Source organism: Archocentrus centrarchus, chromosome 19, assembly GCF_007364275.1.
Source record: "Archocentrus centrarchus isolate MPI-CPG fArcCen1 chromosome 19, fArcCen1, whole genome shotgun sequence".
Taxonomy (NCBI): Eukaryota; Metazoa; Chordata; class Actinopteri; order Cichliformes; family Cichlidae; genus Archocentrus; species Archocentrus centrarchus.
The window spans coordinates 23083747-23103623 of NC_044364.1; the positions used below are offsets into that span (position 1 = coordinate 23083747).

At 42.5% G+C, this 19877-nt stretch overlaps 1 protein-coding gene across 3 annotated transcripts; it reads right to left on the bottom strand.

Annotated features, from left to right (window-relative positions):
* Window positions 1-1421: 1421 nt before the first annotated feature.
* On the bottom strand, window positions 1422-18727 carry csnk1db (casein kinase 1, delta b). Of its 3 annotated transcripts, none has more exons than XM_030754253.1 (10): window positions 18295-18727; window positions 12622-12732; window positions 10589-10737; window positions 9823-10051; window positions 9558-9728; window positions 9304-9452; window positions 8140-8308; window positions 6389-6528; window positions 5852-5917; window positions 1422-4108 (listed from the first exon to the last, which is right to left on the bottom strand). In XM_030754253.1, exons 1-9 carry the CDS (start codon window positions 18368-18370, stop codon window positions 5867-5869), a joined length of 1245 nt encoding a protein of 414 aa, XP_030610113.1. In that variant the 5' UTR covers window positions 18371-18727; the 3' UTR covers window positions 1422-4108; window positions 5852-5866. The 3 variants fall into 3 exon arrangements, with proteins under 3 accessions (XP_030610113.1, XP_030610114.1, XP_030610112.1); XM_030754254.1 differs by having other exon boundaries at window positions 5852-5922; XM_030754252.1 differs by lacking the exon at window positions 5852-5917 and having other exon boundaries at window positions 18295-18726.
* Window positions 18728-19877: the final 1150 nt, after the last annotated feature.

Here is a 19877-nt window from a genome sequence, read left to right on the forward strand (position 1 = left end):
GGTGCAATGTTTAACTGGCTGCCAGCAGCAGTCGCACATTTCTCATCCTCAGCTTCCACAGGCTCCGTTTTTTCTCTTGTCATTTCCTTCTGTGACATTTAGTTTGTTACCTGAAAGAATTTGTAAAACCTTTGGTCTACTTACATCCTCTGGTGCCGCAGCCCCCTGCTACCCCTTGCTATCCAGCACTTTGATGGGCGATGACGTCATTGTACTTCAAAACAACTCTGATTAGCACTTTTTATTGTGGAGCAGTTATTGCTACGATCAAAGGCAACATAGTTTTCTCTGCAACAATCCCAACAATGATAATAATTATAATAATGATGCAGTGTTCTAGCTAGCGGTTGATCGCAAGACGCCCTCGCGCCGGGCTGAGGATTTCACAGCTTCACCTTCTGACCTCTGCTGTCACTGCATTTAGCAAACAGGAGTCTTCGCTAGATCGCTGCTTTTATCACTGCTTGCGCCTGTATTATTATAAATTACAGTTGACAATGTGCATATTTGATCCCCCTAGGGTCGTGAGCGAGCTTGATTTCTCGGCTACAGAAATCGAAATGACAACCCGGTCTTGCGCGCAAAATTCTGTTCCCCTGTGTCGGCAGCGCGCACTGCAGCCAGAGAGGCATCCCACAGTCTTCACGGCGCTTCTAATCGATTTCTCGGTAAAACGACACCGTAAAAGACTTGCTGCTAAATTAATTTGTTCCCATGTTATGGAGGGGGAACCTAATTTTTCGGATGGCTGAAATATTTGGTTCCCCCCGTGTAATTTTGACAAATAAAGAGCAAATGTTTTCATATTCACAGGAGTTGTTGTTCTTGATGAGAGGAATAAGCACTGTAAAACGAACAGGATTAAAAATATTTAAATCAGTAAAATGAACTTGAATGGCCAGAATAATAGAATAAAATGGCAGCTTTTTCCTCAACACATTAAATAAAATATAAAATTACATTATTCTTCAAAAATCACATAAGGAAAACTGAATATATTTCAAACTGATGAAAAGTTGCAAATTTTTCAGGTTAAAAACTGCGGTGTGAATTTCTGCGCTTCATCGTCAACCCCCTTGATCGGAGAAATTGATCCTTTATTTTAAATGGGGAAAATTTGTTCGAGAAACGAGCTCGGCTCTGGAACGAATTAAACTCGTATCTCGAGGTACCACTGTAATTTAAATTTTGACATTTGCTTTTCATACTCAGTACAGTCCCAATTCACTCCAGCCTGATTTTATAAAAACTGGATATATAGTTTAGGAAGTGCGATCACCTTAAAATTAGCACCAATCCCCGTCTAGGCCGTTTTTGCCAAAATTCAGGCTTCAAAATGTATTTGTCATTTCTGTTTTTAATTAAAAACTTCTGTCTTAGAACTGATTAAGCAGCATATGATGAAAACACGAGTCAACCAACAATTTCAAGCATAAATTTTAATTACAGTGACCCAGAATTAATAAAGTTTGATTACATTTATTTTGGAAGCATTTTAGCTATATAATCAGTGGTACTGCTCCCCAAAAAATTTTAATGAACGATAACCTGAACAGACGTAGTCACAGTACAACAGCTCAGCTCATGCATGTATTCTCGACAGTGTGCACAGCAGATGTATCCAGTGCTGTAACAATGATCCCAGATGAGCTGCTCCGATTTGATTTCTCCACAGAGCAACAGGAGTGAACAAATGAAACAACTCCTGCACTTCCACTTCTATTTTCCTGGTTGATGTGTACACAACAGAGACACGTGACGCGCTTTTCTGTGGTGAAGGATTAGACATCCTCATGAAGCCTGGCAGCTGCAAACTCTTTGACCGGCTCCTGTAGATGGTGAAGTTAGTGTTATTGTGCTCTTTGACTGCTCGCTGAATTACTCAGATAATCTTATCTTTGATGAAAGCGGGGTCAGATGGCCCAGCCCTGTATGAGCAAATGAAGGTTCTTTCCCCTTCATTTGTCTTCTGTTGCTCCCCTGCTGTTCACTGGAGTGACCATATTCACTCCCTCTCAGGTACAATGAAGTATTTACAGTTCAAGGACACAAACACTGAATGGATTCAGTCTGAAGAGCAAGATTTTCTTCTCATACTTATATTTGACACAAAGCATAGTGCAGCCGACCAAAGAGGTAAACCATCACAATCCAAATTTAGAGATTGAACAGAATGAATAACGGCAGACAATTTTTTCATAGCAGACATGGAAGTTTATTACAGTCGTTTGTATGTAAGACAAGTTAAATATAAAAGCCCCAATGCACTGCTTTTGGAAAAGCATGTGAAAGGACGGTTTGAGAGGCACACTCTCAACGAACAAACAGCTCAGTGTTTGTTTGTGGGCTTGTAAGTTTGCACTGTTCACGCACGTGGTACCATCACAATGTGCAGAACCACCGAGTCTCTCGTGCCGACAACAGGAGCGCGTCACACGCGCTCAGAATCAGAGCAGCATCCCTGCTGACAGAGCTCTTTATCGGCCTTAAGGACGCAGACTCATTCGAGACTGTTAAAGCAAATGGCAAATGGCAGACACCAAAGTTTCTGAACCAAGCGCACATTCACACCCATCTCTACAGGTAAGCCGCAAAAAAACAACCCAAACATAACCCAATAATATTAGAAGTGTTTCACAGTGCAGAAATAAACAAAAAAATAAAAATGATTATGTACACAGTGAATGAACATTTAGTGAAATATGCCTAATGATGTCCGTGCCCCCAACATAATGCACTTCTTTATTATAGAGCAGTAGAAAGGGAACAGGGCTCATAGGAGACTACACCTGGAAAGGTGCCAACAAACCTCTGCAACAGCAAAGACATCTTCCTAAGTTTAACTTACACTCGAGCCTGTATCAAGACTCTCGTGGTGCATCTAAACATGTCAAGTTGTTTCTTTTTATTCAAATATTGTCTATGCAATGATTTTTATGTTAGATTTAACTTTTTACTGCCAAAATTCATCCCTAACCCTAACTAAATTCAGACCTTTGACTCTCGGTTGCTTCTAATAGCCTTTGGCCTGATCTCTATGCCAACAACTTGGAGAAATTTTCCATAAAAATCCAAAGTATGTGTAGCTTATGCTCATGTTTTGCCTGAATGCGTCTGTCCCTGCACTGAAGAAGAGCAAAAACAAAACCAGCCCCCAGCACAGCACAGAGTGCACAGAAACAGTGCTTTCAGTAAACCGAGCAGCAGCAGGAAAGGTGGAAAACGGGGAGTTAGCCAGCCTGCTGTAACTGAGCTATGCAACATGTATCTACAATTGGTGGCTTTGACTTTGATGTCATGCTATATGCTGATCTCTCAGCTATACAACATACATGATATACAGTAGATTCAACGCAAAATAATAGAGCAGGACAGTCACTGTTTTGGCCGATATGAGCTCACACAGCGCAGCACGAGCAAATCTGAGCAACAGAATGCTGAATGCAGTTCAAAACAGCAACTGCTGCCATCAATATCAATGGTTTAATGCAAATGGCTGCAGAGTTAATAAGGAGGGTGTGGTGATGGCTCAAAAACAAAACTGAAACATAAGAGGAAATGAAAACTGCATATCAACAAAAGCAACACACCTCAGTCTGCTGGTACACACACTTCACATGAAAGCTGTTGATTCCAGTGGAAAAGGAGAGAAAAGCTGTCCTAACCAGGAATGAAACAGCAGCCAGTGGGAATGTAGAGTCAGCGCTGAGGAAGGACCATCAGTGGCCTTTTAGGTCATCATTTGGATCAGCCTTGTAGAAAAGGACTGCTATGTTGTCATGTTGGTCCTGAACAAACTGAGGGTGGGGTGGGGTTATGGTGCAAGTGGCCCCCGAATAGTAGAACAGTCCTGAAAACCAGCACCCTGATGTTTTCAGACCACACAGACAAATGCAAAAGAATCAGAGTACAACATACTGAAGGTGACGGCACTGAGAGCAACACTCAGAAATGAGCTGGTGCCCAGTCAGAGGCTCACTGTCCATGGCAACTGTAGCAGTACAAATTATGGGGGAGCTCATATCTCGGCTTGGTCTGCAGGCTTGCATTGTTGGGCTCATCGAGGAACTGGTAATTGGAGACCAGCAGGTTGTACACCAGACACCATCTGAAGGAAACACAAAACAATACTGATTAACCCACCATGCATGTCTTTGGACTGTGGGAGCGGGCTGGAGCACCTGAAGGAAAGCCAAACAGTCACACCGAACCTTGTACTAACCGTGGAACAACATCGAAGTAAAAATGGGATGGGAGAAAAAAGCCCGAACTGCTCGGGATTCAAACAACAAAGTAGGAGAAATACAGTGGAAACAAACCTTTTGATCCTAAGCTGCTTCTGCATCTTTGGTTTTCCTTTACTGTCTAGAAACACCATCAGACTGCAGATGAAAACGAGCCATTAAATTTAGCAGATTTTCATGATGGACTTAAGAGCTAATGTTAATTAACGTGCATCGTCCCGTTTAAAATACTCGAGCAGATTAAATTTCTAAATATCTGTGCTGAAAATTTCAACCACAAGCACTCAACAGTTGATTTGTAAACCTCAGTTATTGATCAGTCAACAGTGTTGCCATGGTGAGCAGCGTAGCGGCGTGGGTATCCTCCGGGTACTCTGGCTTTCTCCCACAGCTCAAAGACGTGCATGTTGGGGGTAACTGGTGATTCTGATGTGGCTGTGGAGAGTGTATGAATATTTGGTGAAATGTGCTTTCAGTCTCATGTTCTTGAGTAAGACTACACACAAACGCTCTTCTGCCTTCATCATGCTGTTGCTCTGGCAACAACTCTACAGTCAGAGCTGTAAAGGCTACTTTTGAAATGTACTAAGTTACTAGCTGTTACTCAGTAACAGTTGCACTGTATTTATTTTTTAATTGAATTAACTCCATTACATGAAACTAGTTAAAGTGGATCTATTATCTTTTCCTTACCTTCTGTGTGACACAGTTTCAGTGCTGGCTGTAATGAGGCCAGCATGTTAAAGAGGTCTCAGAGGGAAAGCTCAGGCTTCAGAATGCCTCTAATTGTAGGTGTGGAGCCGTCTGTTTACTCTTGGATCGAACACAGTGGATATCCAACATCTCCGAGCACCTAATGCTAAAATATTGTCTTTATGAGGAGTAACCCATCAGAAAAGTTTACTTAAAGTGAGAGGAGCTGAAGCAGCTCATTTTAAACAGCTGATGAACTGATGGGTTACAACAAGGCCCAGAATTATACGGTAAGACGAAGATTGCTTTGATTCATGCAAAGCTGCTGTTCTACAGTCCAAGAATATAAACACAGAGCTGTAAATGAACACTGCAGGCCCACTTTAAAGTGCTCACAACTACACAAACTGATGTGACTGAAGCTACACTGACTAAACAAAGAATAAAAATCTAAACGTCCCTCCTTACTGGAACAACTGATGATATGCTTTATCACCATTAGGAAGACACTGAGTGGGAAACAAGTCATCTCATATATACATGAGTTCAGCGTGAAACACTGAGCAGGAGAACAGGAACAGATACAGGCAAGAAAGTTCCTGGCACTGACATGTCCAAAGCAATGGTACAAGCAGAAATACAACGAGCTGATCAACTTGAGCAGTGAAAGAGGTAATTCCACTCACAGGTCATGATGCTCTGCACTGCATTACCCACTCCTGCTGTCAGTGGACTGTACCCTCCTGTTCTGACACAGCCAGTATCTGACTGCTCAGTCCTAATGTGACCGCTGCCTTCCTTTCTTCTTGTGCCCATTTCACACTACGCTGAAAGTGACACTAAAAATCTGGACTAAACAAACAGCAGCCCAGAGTCTAAAACATTATCCCTGGTGCTGTATGCACAAGACTTACCCAGTGTTGCTGCCGTCACACAAGGACATGGCGAGCGTCTACTTGGTGTGATGCTCGTAGGGAATGCTATTCTGAGGTTGAGGGAAGGGAGAGAAAAGGCCCAATATGTCAGAATCCACATCCCACACTAAACACACCACTCAAGCACTGGCTGAACACCAGCGCTTCACTCCTCGAAAAAGAAACCTGAGGCTGGCACACTGTGTATGTGGGCATGTGTGTGTGTGTGTGAATGGATGAGGTCCTCACACATAAGGCATGCCTCATTACGCAGTCTGTTTTATATCATGTACGCAAACAGTCCATACGGTTATCAGGCCTCTGTCTTTGATTACAGGACAACACTCTGCAAGTATCAAGATACAGACTTTTCTACATTAACTGTAAACAGTACTACTGTCCTCCACATTTGGATGAGGGCTTTCATTTGAAGCCCACACTGAAGTGAGGTCACATGAAATATTTAGCAAGAAGAGTTTCATCTTTCTGCTCATGTGAGTGTGTTATGAGACACTATAACCAGAAGGAGTCTTTTACCTGTGAGGTGGACATGCGAGAGGTTTCCTGCCGCCCTGTTAGATCTGACGATGACATGTTGATTGGAGCGCCACGGTGCAGCCGCATGCTAACCTTTCGTTCACGCTCCATACCGGACACTTGTCGAGGAGATGTGTTCGCTGGAGGCCACAGAAACCACAAACACGCACACATCACACACTGTCATCTAAATAGTTTGAGATTATAGGTGACAGATCAGTCCGTATTTTCATAAAACAAATAGTGCTAATTCTAAAAAGTTGGCTTTTCATTAAAGTTAAGGTTTATGTATTAACCATTACATATCTCCACTGTGTAAAATGTGGCAACATATGTCATAACATCAACAGAATACATTTCAGATCAAATGTTAATATTAGACAAAGATAACATGAGTAAATACAAAATGCAGTTTTTAAATGATGATTATATTTATTAAGGGAAAAAGTTATCCTAACCTAACGGCCACTTAACTCATTTCACCTTTGACTTCACGTCCGGACTGCCATCTTTCAAACCACGCCATGTCTCTCGGGTAAAGTTTTTACTGCATTTACTAAATCTTGGGTGGTGATGATACTGTAACACCCACTTAAGATATCTTCTTCAACTCTATCGGCGTCACCGCTGCTATCCAGCTCGCCCCTAAAGCCTGGTCTCCTGACTGGCCAGTCTGTTACCAAGGTTAGCCTGGCTAGCTTTGTTTTTTGCCTGCCTGCTTGCTGCCCCTGAGCTATGGCTGTGTGGACTTTGCCTTCTGGCATATTCACAGCTGAAGCTGGACCTTAAGAAGAAAGACGAGCTTATCATGGAGTTGTGGCCACCACACAAGCTAAACAGCTGGCTTTCGTACGTGTCTCCTGCTGTAGCAACATCAGCAGCTGCCCCGCCATTCAGTGCTCAGTCCCAGCTGCTCACAGTGACACTGCACTCCCCGGTCTGGTTCGGCCACCTCTGGAGGAGAGCCAGTCATTTCAGCCGACCTCCTGGCTCTTGCTGATGAGATGTGCCCCATCCTCAGGGATAAGCACAAGTCCCACGTCTGCTCTATGCCCTGAAACCTAGAGCCATGGTTCCTGGCAAAGAGCAGCAAGGGTTGTGCTTGAAAGTTCCCCTTGTCTAAACCTTGAGGCCATTCAGCTGGCCAACAAATTTTTTTTACCCACTGTTACTATTAATCTCTGGCTCTCTTCCACAGTGTGTCTTTTGTCCTGTCTTTCTCCCCTCAGCCTCAACTGGTCGTGGCAGGTTAGGGGCAGCCATCTGTCACAAATGTTGGGTTTTCTCTGTAATTATCATCATAGAGTCTTTACAATATGAAGCGCCTTGAGGTGACTGTTGTGATTTGGAGACATATCAATAAAAATGAATTGAATTGAAAATGTGGATGCACCATGCTCTTCAGTGCGGGACCCTCAAGTGACCAGACGAGTTCTGCCCAGCAATCTGCTCCAGAGTGGGATGAAACTACCCCATTGGCTACCGGAGAAATGCCACGCAGCCTGGCAACACCGAGGACTGTTCCTGTTCAGGCACAGTAGAGGGGAGGGCTGCCCAGCAGGGCAAGTGCTTCAAATTGTGAAGCACTTTGTAACTCTGTTTAGAAAAGTGCTCAGGGTTCTAGCCAGCGGCTATCAGGAAGAGACAAAGACTTTTTCACAGCACTGTAACATTTCACAATGTTTCTGTTGAGATCACCTACTGCCAGATGTAGAATCCAGAGATGCTCAAGCAGGCTGGAGTGAACTGACCTGTCTGTGAGGTGGGCGTTAGAGGGGTAGGCACAGCTCCATCCTGGGTTCCTCGTGGCCGTCCAGATGCAGCAGGTATTCCTCTGGCCCCTGGGTTCCTGCTGTGCCTCAACCTATCATCCCGATCCCGACGCTCTCTCTCTGCTTCTTCTGCAGCACGATTGGCTCCCTTTGGACAAAAATAGCAGGTCATAAAAGACTGCAGGCATATTAGTGCTTTTTCTAAAAATTTCTAAAATGTGAGTTTGCCATGTGAGCCAACATTCACTCCTTACAGGACATAAATTTTATTGTTAGTTTTGTTCATAAACAAAGTGCCAATTCATATATAGTCACAGCAAAAATTCTGAGTAACAATTGTTTTTCACAAAGTTTGCTGCTTCACTGTTTTAAGAGCTTTTTTCAGCTGTTTCTATGATATACTGAAGTATAATTAGAGGCATTTCATAAGTTTCAAAGACTTTTTTTGACAATTACATATTTACACTGTTGGTCCTCCTTTTTCAAGGCCTTTGCAATTCGCCCTGGTATGCTGTCAATCAACTTCTGGGCCTAATGCTGACTACTGGAACCCATTCTTGCATAATCAATACTTGAAGTTGGTCAGAATTCACGTGCTTTTGTTTGTTCACATACCTCTTACTTCAAGTTCTCAATGAAATTAAGATCTGGGGAGTTTCCTGGCCATGAACCCAAAATTTCAATGGTTTGTTTCTTGAGCCACTTAGTTATCATGTTGCCTTATGGCACAGTGCACTGTCATGCTGGAAAAGGCATTCACCACCAAACTGTTCTTGGATGGTTTGGAGAAGTTCCTCTCTGAGGATATTTTGGTGCCAGTCTTTATTTATGTCCGTGCTCTTAGGCAAAATTGGGATTAAGCCTACTCCTCTTTGTTCCCCCCGGAGCAAAGAGGAAAATTAGGTAAAAAAACTATCCTGCTCAGTACCCTCTCCACCCCAGTGAAGGTTATTTACTGGCAGAATTTATGAGTGCCATGGAAACACTTATGAGCAAACACTTAATAAAAATTATTATACGAGTGCAGAACGGGTTCATGCTTTCTTGTACCACTTTCATTTTTTAAAAAAGTATATTAAGTATATAAAACGATAGCTGATCTTTCAACACCAAAACACTTCAAACATTATGATAAATACTCACAAATTTCAGCATGTTCCAGTCAAATACATAGTCATAAGAGAAGCCCTGTCTGTGGAACAGGTTTCTGAAGAGCTGCCGCAAATACGAGTAATCAGGCTTGTCATCAAAGCGCAGAGAGCGACAAAAATTCAGGTAGGTGGCAAACTCAGCTGTGACAAAAGTGAAGACAAAAAACAAAACATGTTTCAGCTGATGTTCTTGAGTCAGATAGATTAACAGGAAAGAAAGCAAGCCTTGGAGAACCTGAAACTCACAAGGGTAGCCCTTGCAAAGCACCTCAATCGGGGTGGACATTTTCTTCTCACTGATACGTTCATACTTCTGCCTCTTGGTAGCTGCTTTCAGCCCTTGCCAAGGTAGCGAGCCCAGATTAAAATACATGAGAACGTAGCCCAAAGACTCCAGGTCATCACGCCTCGACTGCTCTGTAGAGAAGGATGAAAATGAGGAGGATGAAAGGAGGAAGACAAAAGGATTATATATATATTAGTATATTTTTATATATGTATATTTTTGTACCAATCCCAAGATGTGTGTTGATTGAAGCGTAGCGTGCTGTGCCAGTCAGATTCTTGTTCTCGCGGTAGGGGATGTGCTGGTGTGTGCGAGCGTCACGGTATTTTTTTGCCAGTCCGAAGTCAATGATGTACACCAAGTTGCCCTTTTTGCCGAGTCCCATCAGGAAGTTATCGGGCTTTACATCTCTGTGGATGAAGTTCTTTGAGTGAATGTACTCAATGCGACTGATCTGAAGTGAAGAACAACAAAGAGGAAAAGACAAATTAGAGCACTAGACTGTGTTAATATCTAGACTTAACACAAACCCTTCATTTGAAAGCTCCTTTTGTACACACACACACACACACACACACACACACACACACACACACACACACACACACACACACACACACACACACACACATTAAGCTGAACCACTGAATGTTATCAAATATTTGGCAATGCTGTTTTTAGCACCCTGCCTCTCGCCCTGTGACAGCTGGGATAGGCTCCAGCCCCCCCCACGACCCTAAACAGGATGAGTGGAAGAGAATGGATGTATGTGTGGTTTTTTAATTAAATTAATTAAAGTTTGCTGGCTCTGAAATATTTGTATTTAAACATATTCATATTTTACTTTATTTTATTAATTTGGATTTCAGATTAGTTTTTAGAATATTAAACGGTAAAGCTATCTGTTATATGTATGTTGTGTTTAATTTAATTTTATGGTGTAACAAAGGGACTGTGGGATAAATATTTTGTGTGTGTGTGTGTGCCTCACCATCTGATCAGCAAGCAGAAGCACTGTCTTGAGGCTGAACTTGCGGGAACAAAAGTTGAAGAGATCCTCCAGGCTGGGTCCCAGCAGCTCCATCACCATCACGTTGTAGTCACCTTCTGCTCCACACCACTTTATTGTTGGAATGCCCACTGTAACATCATAGGAACAAATACTGCAGTCAGCAGAACACTTTCTGATCATGAGCTTCACTTGGTAAAGCCAGAACGAGCTGAAACAAGAGGTACAGATTTGGCCGTCTATCCTTTCCACTCCATTTTCTGTGCTGCTGATTCTACACTGCTCCAGAAAATGGAAGGGAACACCAAAAATCACACACTGGATCTTGATGAATGAAATATTCAAGCTGAAACCCTTTACTGATATACGTTGTGTAATTTCTTGACTACAAAATTACAAAAATCTTCAACATTTTGAAGGACGGATTCTAAATCACACCAAAAATCAAAGATGATCTAACTTGCATCATAATGTGGTTAGTAATGTTGTGGCGAGCCACCAGTAATAAGGTTTTTTTTTTCTACAGCCCACACCCACATCATACCTTCCTATTTGGCAATGTATCCCAACCTTCTTTTAAACACAGCAACAGAAAAAGACATAATGGCATCCAAAAATGGAAATTATGGAAACTCACGGACAATCCTCTACAGTGTGAAAGAGCAAACAAAGCGCAAAATTAGATAAAAATAGGTCAGGGAGAGAAAAGAAGAGAGCAGTGGCCTGTGTCACCACCTGTTAAACCATTCCTTTTTGGAGGGTTTTCTTGTTGCCTTTCCAGTGCACTTGTTCCCAATTTCATCTGCACCAAAGCAGGATTCACAAGGACCTATACTTTCTAATCGGATATACTGATATGCCTGAAGCTTAAATAACTTTAATAACTATAATACACTGATTATTAAGTGCCCCTTTTTTGAGAAGTACAAGGTTGACAAGGTTCCAAACACATTAGTGAGTTCAGACACTGATGTTGGATGAGAAGGCCTGGCCTGTCTCTGCTCCAATTCATCCCAAAGGTGTTCCATCGGGATGAGGTCAGGACTCTGTGCAGGCCAGTCAAGTTCTTCCACACCAAATTCACTCATTCATGTCTTTATGGAGCTGCTTTGTGCACTGATGAGCAGTTATGCTGGAATAGGAAGGGGCCATCCCCAAACTCTTCAACCATAATCCCCTCTCCACCAGACTTTACACTTGGCACCGTTCTCCTGGCAACTGCCAAACCCAGACTCATCCATCAGATTGCCAGACGGAGAAGCGTGATTCATCACTCCTGAGAACAAGTCTCCACTGCTCTAGAGTCCATTGGTGGTGGTGTGCTTTACACCACTGCATCCGACGCTTTGCAGTGTGCTTGATGATGTAAGACTTGGATGCAGCTGCTCGGCCATGGAAACCCATTGCATGAAGCTCTCTAAGCACTGTTCTTGAACTAATCTGAAGGCCACACGAAGTTTGAAGGTCTATAGCGGAAGATTCTGCAGAATTTTGTCTGTGCATGATGCGCCTCAGCATCCATTGACCCTGGTCTGTGATTTTATGTGGCCTACTACTTCGTGGCTGAGCTGCTGTCATTCCCAAGCGCTTCCACTTAGTTATAATACCACTAACAGTTGACTGTGAAATATTTAGTATCAAGGAACTTTCACGACTTGCACAGGTGGCATCCTATCACGGGACCGTGCTGGAATTCACTGAGCTCTTGAGAGCAACCCATTCTAGGCATGCAGACTGCTTCTACAAACGTTTGTAGAAGCAGTCTGCATGCCTAGGTATTTGCTTTTATGCACCTGTGGCCATGGAAGTAATTGGAACACCTGAATTCAATGATTTGGATGGGTGAGTAAATACTTTTAGCAATATAGTGTACAGTGGGAGCAAAGAATTAGTCCTGCTGTTATGCATGACAAGAGTGCATAAAATTGAAGACATAAATGGAGAGAGAATAAATGAGGAGACAGAACAGGGCTTGGTGATATTCAATGAGACTAGGATTCCAGCTGATAAGTTACCTCCTCCTTGCATCATCTTGTAGATCTTGCTCTCAATGTGGAGTTGGGGATGTTTCGTCTTCACACATTCTAACTTGATTGCAACTTCTTCACCCACTGAGATGTCTGTGCCTGTAGAAAGACAAATATGAATTCAATTCAATTCTATTCTATTTATACAGCACCAAATCACAACAACACGTCAAGGTACTTTATATTACAAGGTAAAGACCTGACGATAATACACAGAGAACCCAAGAATCAAACAACCCCCTATGAGCAGCACTTGATGACATTGGGAAGGAAAAACTCTCTTTTAAGGGAAAGAAGCCTCCAGCAGAAGCAGGCTCAGGGAGAGACAAAAGACATGCTGTGGAAGAGAGCCACGAAAATAATCTGAATACACATGATGATTTTAAAGTGTCAGCCCCCCCCAATTATATGTTGGTCCCTCTTCTATGCGCACACACACACACACACACACACACTAAAGTGGCACTCCAATGAGATGACAATACCGGCATTACTATTCTTATTATGTTTGTATCATTACCATAATTAGGAATGTCTTGATTTATATTAATGATGTTGTGGCTTCCATTATTATTAGTGGTGATGATAAAAACAATTGTTTAATCTTTGTTATCATTACAATAATTAATATTAGTCCTATGATCCCTTATATGACAGATTCAGAAATTACCCTGCAACATGTTTAATGTTACCAAAACAAGACAGAAGGCTTGGCTATCAAGTCAACGACCTACAGAATTCTCCAGTATCTCAATATTGTGTTTAAAATCAGTATGTCTCCCTCAAGATAAACTGGACATGACTCATCAAGAAACTGGTCAAGGTAGTATTGGGCAAGATTGTTCAGTTTCATTCACAACGTGCACACGCCTGATTTCGCAGAAAGCAAAATGGCAACCAGTGGAAAGCGAGGGGAAGAAGAGCACAAAGAAAGCTCAAAGGACAATTTTGGGCTTCCTATTAAACATAAAATCCTGGGAGCTGTGTTGCCTTGGAGAGAAAAAAAAAAACAAAAAACTACAGTTCAGAAAAATGATGTCACTTCCTGTTGTCATAGTTAGTGGCTTGCATTAAAAACATGATAGTGTTAGCAGCTGATCAGATTGATAAAACACCTGGATTATAATGTTTTTGTTGTGTATGCTTTTTACATGATTTCTGCAAACCTGTTAGAGGAAGGAAATGGCAACCATCACTGTGCTGATCAAACAAGAGGCACAGCAAATAGTAAAACTTCTCTAGCCAAGAATCATTCTTGTGTATTTTGATTTTTATTCATTCATTCAATGGTTGTTAACCCTTTAACACTGAGCTATCATCACCAATACAGCCTTTAACACTGAGCGTATCACCACTAACACATCTGTGTACTTTGCATTACTGTAATTACACAACGGTTTGTCCCATCAGAAAAAACAAATAGCTGAGAAATTCCAACATGTGGTTATTATAGTTTCACTCGTGCTGTTGCAGGAAGCCTGTGAACACCAACACATTTGAAACATGTTGTGTCTGCGGCGATACAGTCAGCGTTAAAAGGTTAATATGTCCTTCAGAAATGGTGTGCCCATGTGCAAGTGGACGTTTGTAATGTTGGGGGCCGTGCCATCTTTGAAGATTTGTTAGCAGGCTCTTCACTGAACTGCAGCACACTGAAATTTATTCAACACAAATGTAAAATCATCCAAAATGAAGATAAACATTAATATATAGTATTTCTTGAAATTCATGAACATTAAAAAACACTGCAACACTTTGTAGCGCTTTGCACATTGAATACTCACACCGCGTTTCACTACAGGTACACACAGAGCTCCTGCGGTCACAAAAAGCAGATGTCGTCCATGACACTAAACTGCACTTTAAAAGGAATTTCAACGGGTCAGAGATGCTCCCATTTCAACAGCACTGAAGTACTGAACAATCATAACTGCTAACCTGACACGTTAACATCTGAACTATAAGCAGAGGTGCTATTTGTTTTTCGTAGCAGAGCATGGTCATGTCCACAGGGACAGGTTTGCATTATTCAACTGGAACTTAGAACTTTGTGTTACTAAATTCAGACTGAATGCAGAAGTGGCGCAGAGACGGTACAATTAAAACATCTCTGCACGTCTTTTCTCAGCACCCCACAGAGCAAACCTTTATCAGAGCCATCCATACTACACTGACTGTCACCATGCAGCTGTTAATGCGGATGTTAGCGTCAGACTTTAAAGTTATATTCAGTCTTTTTTTAAGGTTATGTAAGAGAAAAAAAGTTTCATTACTATACACTGATTAGTGTGTCATTACATCTTCCAACAAATGTATGCATTCTCCTGAACTTATACTTAGATAGTATAGAATTCACCATCCTGAATATAGTGGCCAAGATTGCTGTTACACCTGACAGCAACTGTGTGTGTAGCTAGAAAGTACCCACACACGCAGTACCCTTAAAGATTACTTCGAGTTTGACCCTCTGTACCCCATAATGGCTGCGGCCGGCCGGCATGTTTCTGCTACTGTAAAAATGTTTTTATACACACTTTATTAACATGATTTAATACAGTGTTTTTCAACCAGTGTGCCGCGGGAGATCGTCGGGTGTGCCGTGGGAAATGATCCAGTTTCACGTAATATGCCATGAGTGTCTGTGCTGTAGTAGTGACTGGAGCATAATCATGTAATACTCTTCCATATCACTAGACTAGATAGCAGCAGGTAGCAAATTGCATTGTACATAGAGACATAAGAATTAAACCAGTGGTTTTCAACCACTGTGCTGCGGCACACTAGTGTGCTGTGGGAAATTATCCAATTTCACCTAATATGCCCTGAGTGTCTATGCTGTAGTAGTATCACTACTACATCACTAGACTAGATAGCAGCAGGTAGCGAATTGCATTGTACATAGAGACAAGAGAATTAAGCCCCTTTATATATGGAACGACTTGCCGTGATATGACGGCATTTCCATTAGGACCAGGTACACTTTGCCGGGCCTTTTCCCGTACTCACTCACCCGAGGTTCTAAGCGATCCGAGGCCATACAAAAATGTGACATGGAGGACAGCATGCCACTGATTGGCCAGGGAGTACCATCACTAGCGGAGGCATGAGAGCGACTCCTTCACCAGAATCAAGCCTGCCATTTTTAAAACCCCACAGCAAGAAACTGGAGGCATGCAAAGCACCGGTTGAATGCCCAGACCAACAGTTTGCAGTGGTAGTTTTGCAACATGAGAGCCATCTGAAACGCACACACAGCATACATATTTGTAACCCTATACTGTGGGCGATCGCCGCTGAAGCACCCCTTACCAGCCCCTACTAGCTGAACAGCTGGGTAGCACAGAGCCTGAGGTGGCTGACCAAAGGAAATTTGAATTACCGTAATAACTAAAAGCAGAGAGACTGAGAGCTGTTGAGGAAGAGCTTTGTGTGTGTGTCTGTCTTCAATTCGTGCCAGGATGTTAGCTCTGTGTTCATCCAAACAGGCACAGGTTTCACATTGAGAGAGTAAAATACACTGAGATTGACATTTTGTACATGCAACTCTTCATATTTCTCAGTGTGGAACAGTGAAATCTATCCCAAATATTATTGCTCTATCAGAATAAGCGCTATATTTCTGTTATCTTGATAATAGAATGCTAGAATGCTATAAGACCACATTGTTGTGGCATTTGTTATGTTCAAGCTGTGTTTTTGAAGTGGACATGTTAAGGGCACTTTTTATTTGAAAGAAGATATATATTATATGATAAAGTTCTTTTTTGTGTTTATTTGATTCCTATTCAAGACACTTTGATGAGAACGGCTATATTGTTAATATAGGCTACAGAATATCATTTTTTACCATTTTTGGCTGGTGGTGTGCTTCGTGATTTTTTTCAATGAAAAAAAAAGTACCTTGGCTCAAAAAAGGTTGAAACACACTGATTTAATAATAATACGTGGCTGACATTAGCTGGTATAATGTTAGCTTACAACCAGCTGTTGTCAGCTGTCCGTAGACATGAGGGTCACATGTCTGATGTGTAATGTGATAAGTAATTGCAACAATCTCTGGAATAAACAGACATGTTTATGCATGTTTTTGTGTGTTAGAGCCCTGACTTAAGTTTAGGAGGCTTGAGGTGAGAAAGAAGAGGATGAGGTGGAACTGAGGGAGGAGAGACTAGTGGTGGTGGAGGAGGCAGGAGAAGGAGGTGGAGAAGCAGAAAGAGATGATGAAATGTACAAAAGGTACAAATCTATACATTGTACAAACATGCTAACTTGCTTGTTTTTAATGCCAGAGGGTTTTACACCAGCGCAGAACATTACTAAATGTGGCCCTAGATAGTCGTGACCACTCTCTGTCTTTGTTCCAAATGGTAAATGGACCTCTTCCTATATAATGCTTTTTACTCTACTTGAGCAATCAAAGCGCTTCTAGCACGAAACAACCAGCTAACAGTGAAAAAAGTGGGCGAGTTGGTGCGCTCTGGCAGGACTACACCTCTGACTATTAGCAAATACCGGGTAGCCAGCCTCAGGGGGTCACATGCTCCTGTACACATAGTGTCACAATAGTAGTAGACACAGAGGATCTGGACACACACTATTAGCAAATTACACAGTGTATTAGATAGACTTTAGCTCAGGAGGTAGAGCAGGTCATCTAATCTGAAGGTTGGTGGTTTGATCCTTGGCTGCTCCAGTCTGCATGCCAAAGTATCTTTGGGCAAGATACTGAACGCGGAGCTGCTCCAGATGTGTTCATTGGAGCGTAAATGTTAGACAGAGAGCACTTCAGGTGTACGGGAAAGTGCTTGTGTGCATGGGTGTGAATGTGTGAGTGAGGCACGTTATATAAAGCACTCTGCAAGAACCGGTCCATCTGGATGTGAACGAATTCCAGATTCAGATTTTTAGCTCAACATACAAGTGAAGCCCTTTAAACTTGCATTGGTTTTGTTGGTGTTGTTACTGAGTGCTTGTTAGCCACTGGGGGCGTGTGTCCCACCTGTGCAGCTCATGAATGTAGCGCTAAGCAGGCTTGTTAGTGTTAGCTGATGCACCCTGTTCATCCATATATGGTAACTTGTGGCTTAAAAAAAACAAACACAAACAAACAAACAAACAACAACATGGAGGTGGCCCAAGCATCAACATCTAAATTTAAAATGCAGACGTGGCTCTGTCCATCTTTGTTATACAGTCTCTGATCGAGCATCAATAGCAAGATGACTTTCCAGACTCCTGTTGCCTAGGTAACCCTCTAGTATTTACCACACTGTCATATGGCAGTCAGTGGTATCCCCCGCCCACTTCCCGTCATCACCTGAAGGTGAACGGATGGACTCCGTCACTACAACCGTTTAAGCAGCAGTGAGACTGAAATCCATGCCAAAACACAGTGCCTGTGCAGTTTGTGGTGTGTGTGTGGCTCTTTGATGTCCTTTAACCCACACAGTTTCAGTGCAAACGCTTCAAACTTGCACATTTGGCTCGTTTCCGACAGCTTTCTTACTTTCAGACTCTTTACGAAGTCATTTTTCTCGACTCGACCTGAGTTAGCGCAGAAAATACCGACAGCACAAAAACACGGCGTCACACACAGGAAATCAGACAGGTGTTAGACAACGTAGCAACACTGAGGTACACCAGCGGACCGCGGTCACTCACCTAAATAGATGTCCCCGAAAGAGCCACTTCCGATTTTCCTGCCCAGCCTGTAGCGGTTCCCCACTCTCAGCTCCATGTCAGCGGCTCCTCTGTCGCTCCGTGTGCCAACTCACGCTGCTACTGTCCTAATTATTACGCATTTATCCTCTCTCTCTCTCTATATATATATCACACCTCCTTTTACACCCCGCTCCCCTTCGACCCCTGCTCTTTCTGCAACAATCCAGATTTCACCATCCCTTTTTCCTCTTTCTGTCCAGCGGAAGTCTGTAATATCGCTGTCGGCCGGTCGTGTGAAACGTGCAGTTTATGTTCTCCCCTGGTTTGGGAGCTATTATTATCCCAAACGTAAGGATGGACACAGATTATCCTAACACAGCTCCAGACAGGTCCGCTCGGTCCGCTGCCTCTGTGAAAGCTGTCAGTCGCTGATTACGTCACTTCCCCTAGCAACGACAGGCAAATATGGACCTGACCACAGTGAACTCCCACACAGAAACCTGAATACAGCTGTGGGAATATTAGGAAGCATTACGTATTAATGCTTTCATGAAACAGAAGCATGGTCCACAAATGTCTCATGCCACTGATTTTGTTTTGTTCTTCGCTGTCTTTGTTTAATTATGACAATCACACTGAAGGACTTCCTGTGAGCTGCTGCTGCTGCTCAGCCACGCCCACTATTGACGATTTTCTGATTGGCTCACGTGGCCTGGGTACATTTTTTTCCCATTGGTTGTTCGGAAGCCTGTCACGTGTCAGAAATGTTCTCCTCGAGATTAGGTAAGACAGCGGCACGTGTACGCCAATGCCTGTTTTCGTGCTGCATTCAAATCCTGTAGGAATATGTGGGAATATTTACAGCCAACACCAGGAAGAATCAGAATCAGGTTTATTTTTGGCCAAGTATGTTTACACACACAAGGAATTTGGTTCCGGTTGATGGTGTCTCTCTAGTATTATACAGTGTCCTATAATTTTACTTAAATGCTATATATACACAATACACAATGTACAATACACAATATACAATACAGGTCTGGGAAGGGAAGGTGCAGTGTAATTTAAGAAACATACAATATTCAAAATCTAATAAATAATAAAATAAAATAAAGTGTAGTGTGCGTTGTAGTGTAACAACAAAGTTTGTAACATTTAGGCAGTTGTGTAGAGATCAATGTTATTGATCAGAGTGTGATGGCATGAGGAAAGAAACTGTTTGAGTGTCTGGTTGTTTTTGTGTACAGTGATCTGTATCTCCTGCCTGAGGGAAGGAGCTGAAATAAACTGTGTCCAGGGTGTGAGGAGTCTGTGATGATTTTCTTTGCCCGTTTCCTGGTTCTAGAAGTGAACAAGTCCTGAAGATTGGGCAGAGGAGCACCAATGATTTTCTCAGCAGTTCTAATAGTTCTCTGCAGCCTGTTCCTGTCTTGTTTTGTTGCTGCTCCAAACCAGATTGTAATAGAAGAGCACAAGACAGGTTCAGTAACTGGGGAGTAGAACTGCTTCAACAGCTCCTGCGGTAGACCATAATTCCTCAGTTGGCGCAGAAAGTACATCCTCTGTTGGGCCTTTTTGAGGAT

Coding starts and splice junctions, on each gene's coding strand:
- csnk1db (XM_030754253.1), bottom strand. CDS start 18,370: ATGGAGCTGAGAGTGGGGAACCGCTACAGGCTGGGCAGGAAAATCGGA. Junction 10,052..10,588: donor TTCTGCTTGCTGATCAGATG/GTGAGGCACACA, acceptor TCTTCACTTCAG/ATCAGTCGCATTGAGTACAT. Junction 5,918..6,388: donor CTCGCATGTCCACCTCACAG/GTAAAAGACTCC, acceptor ACCTCAGAATAG/CATTCCCTACGAGCATCACA.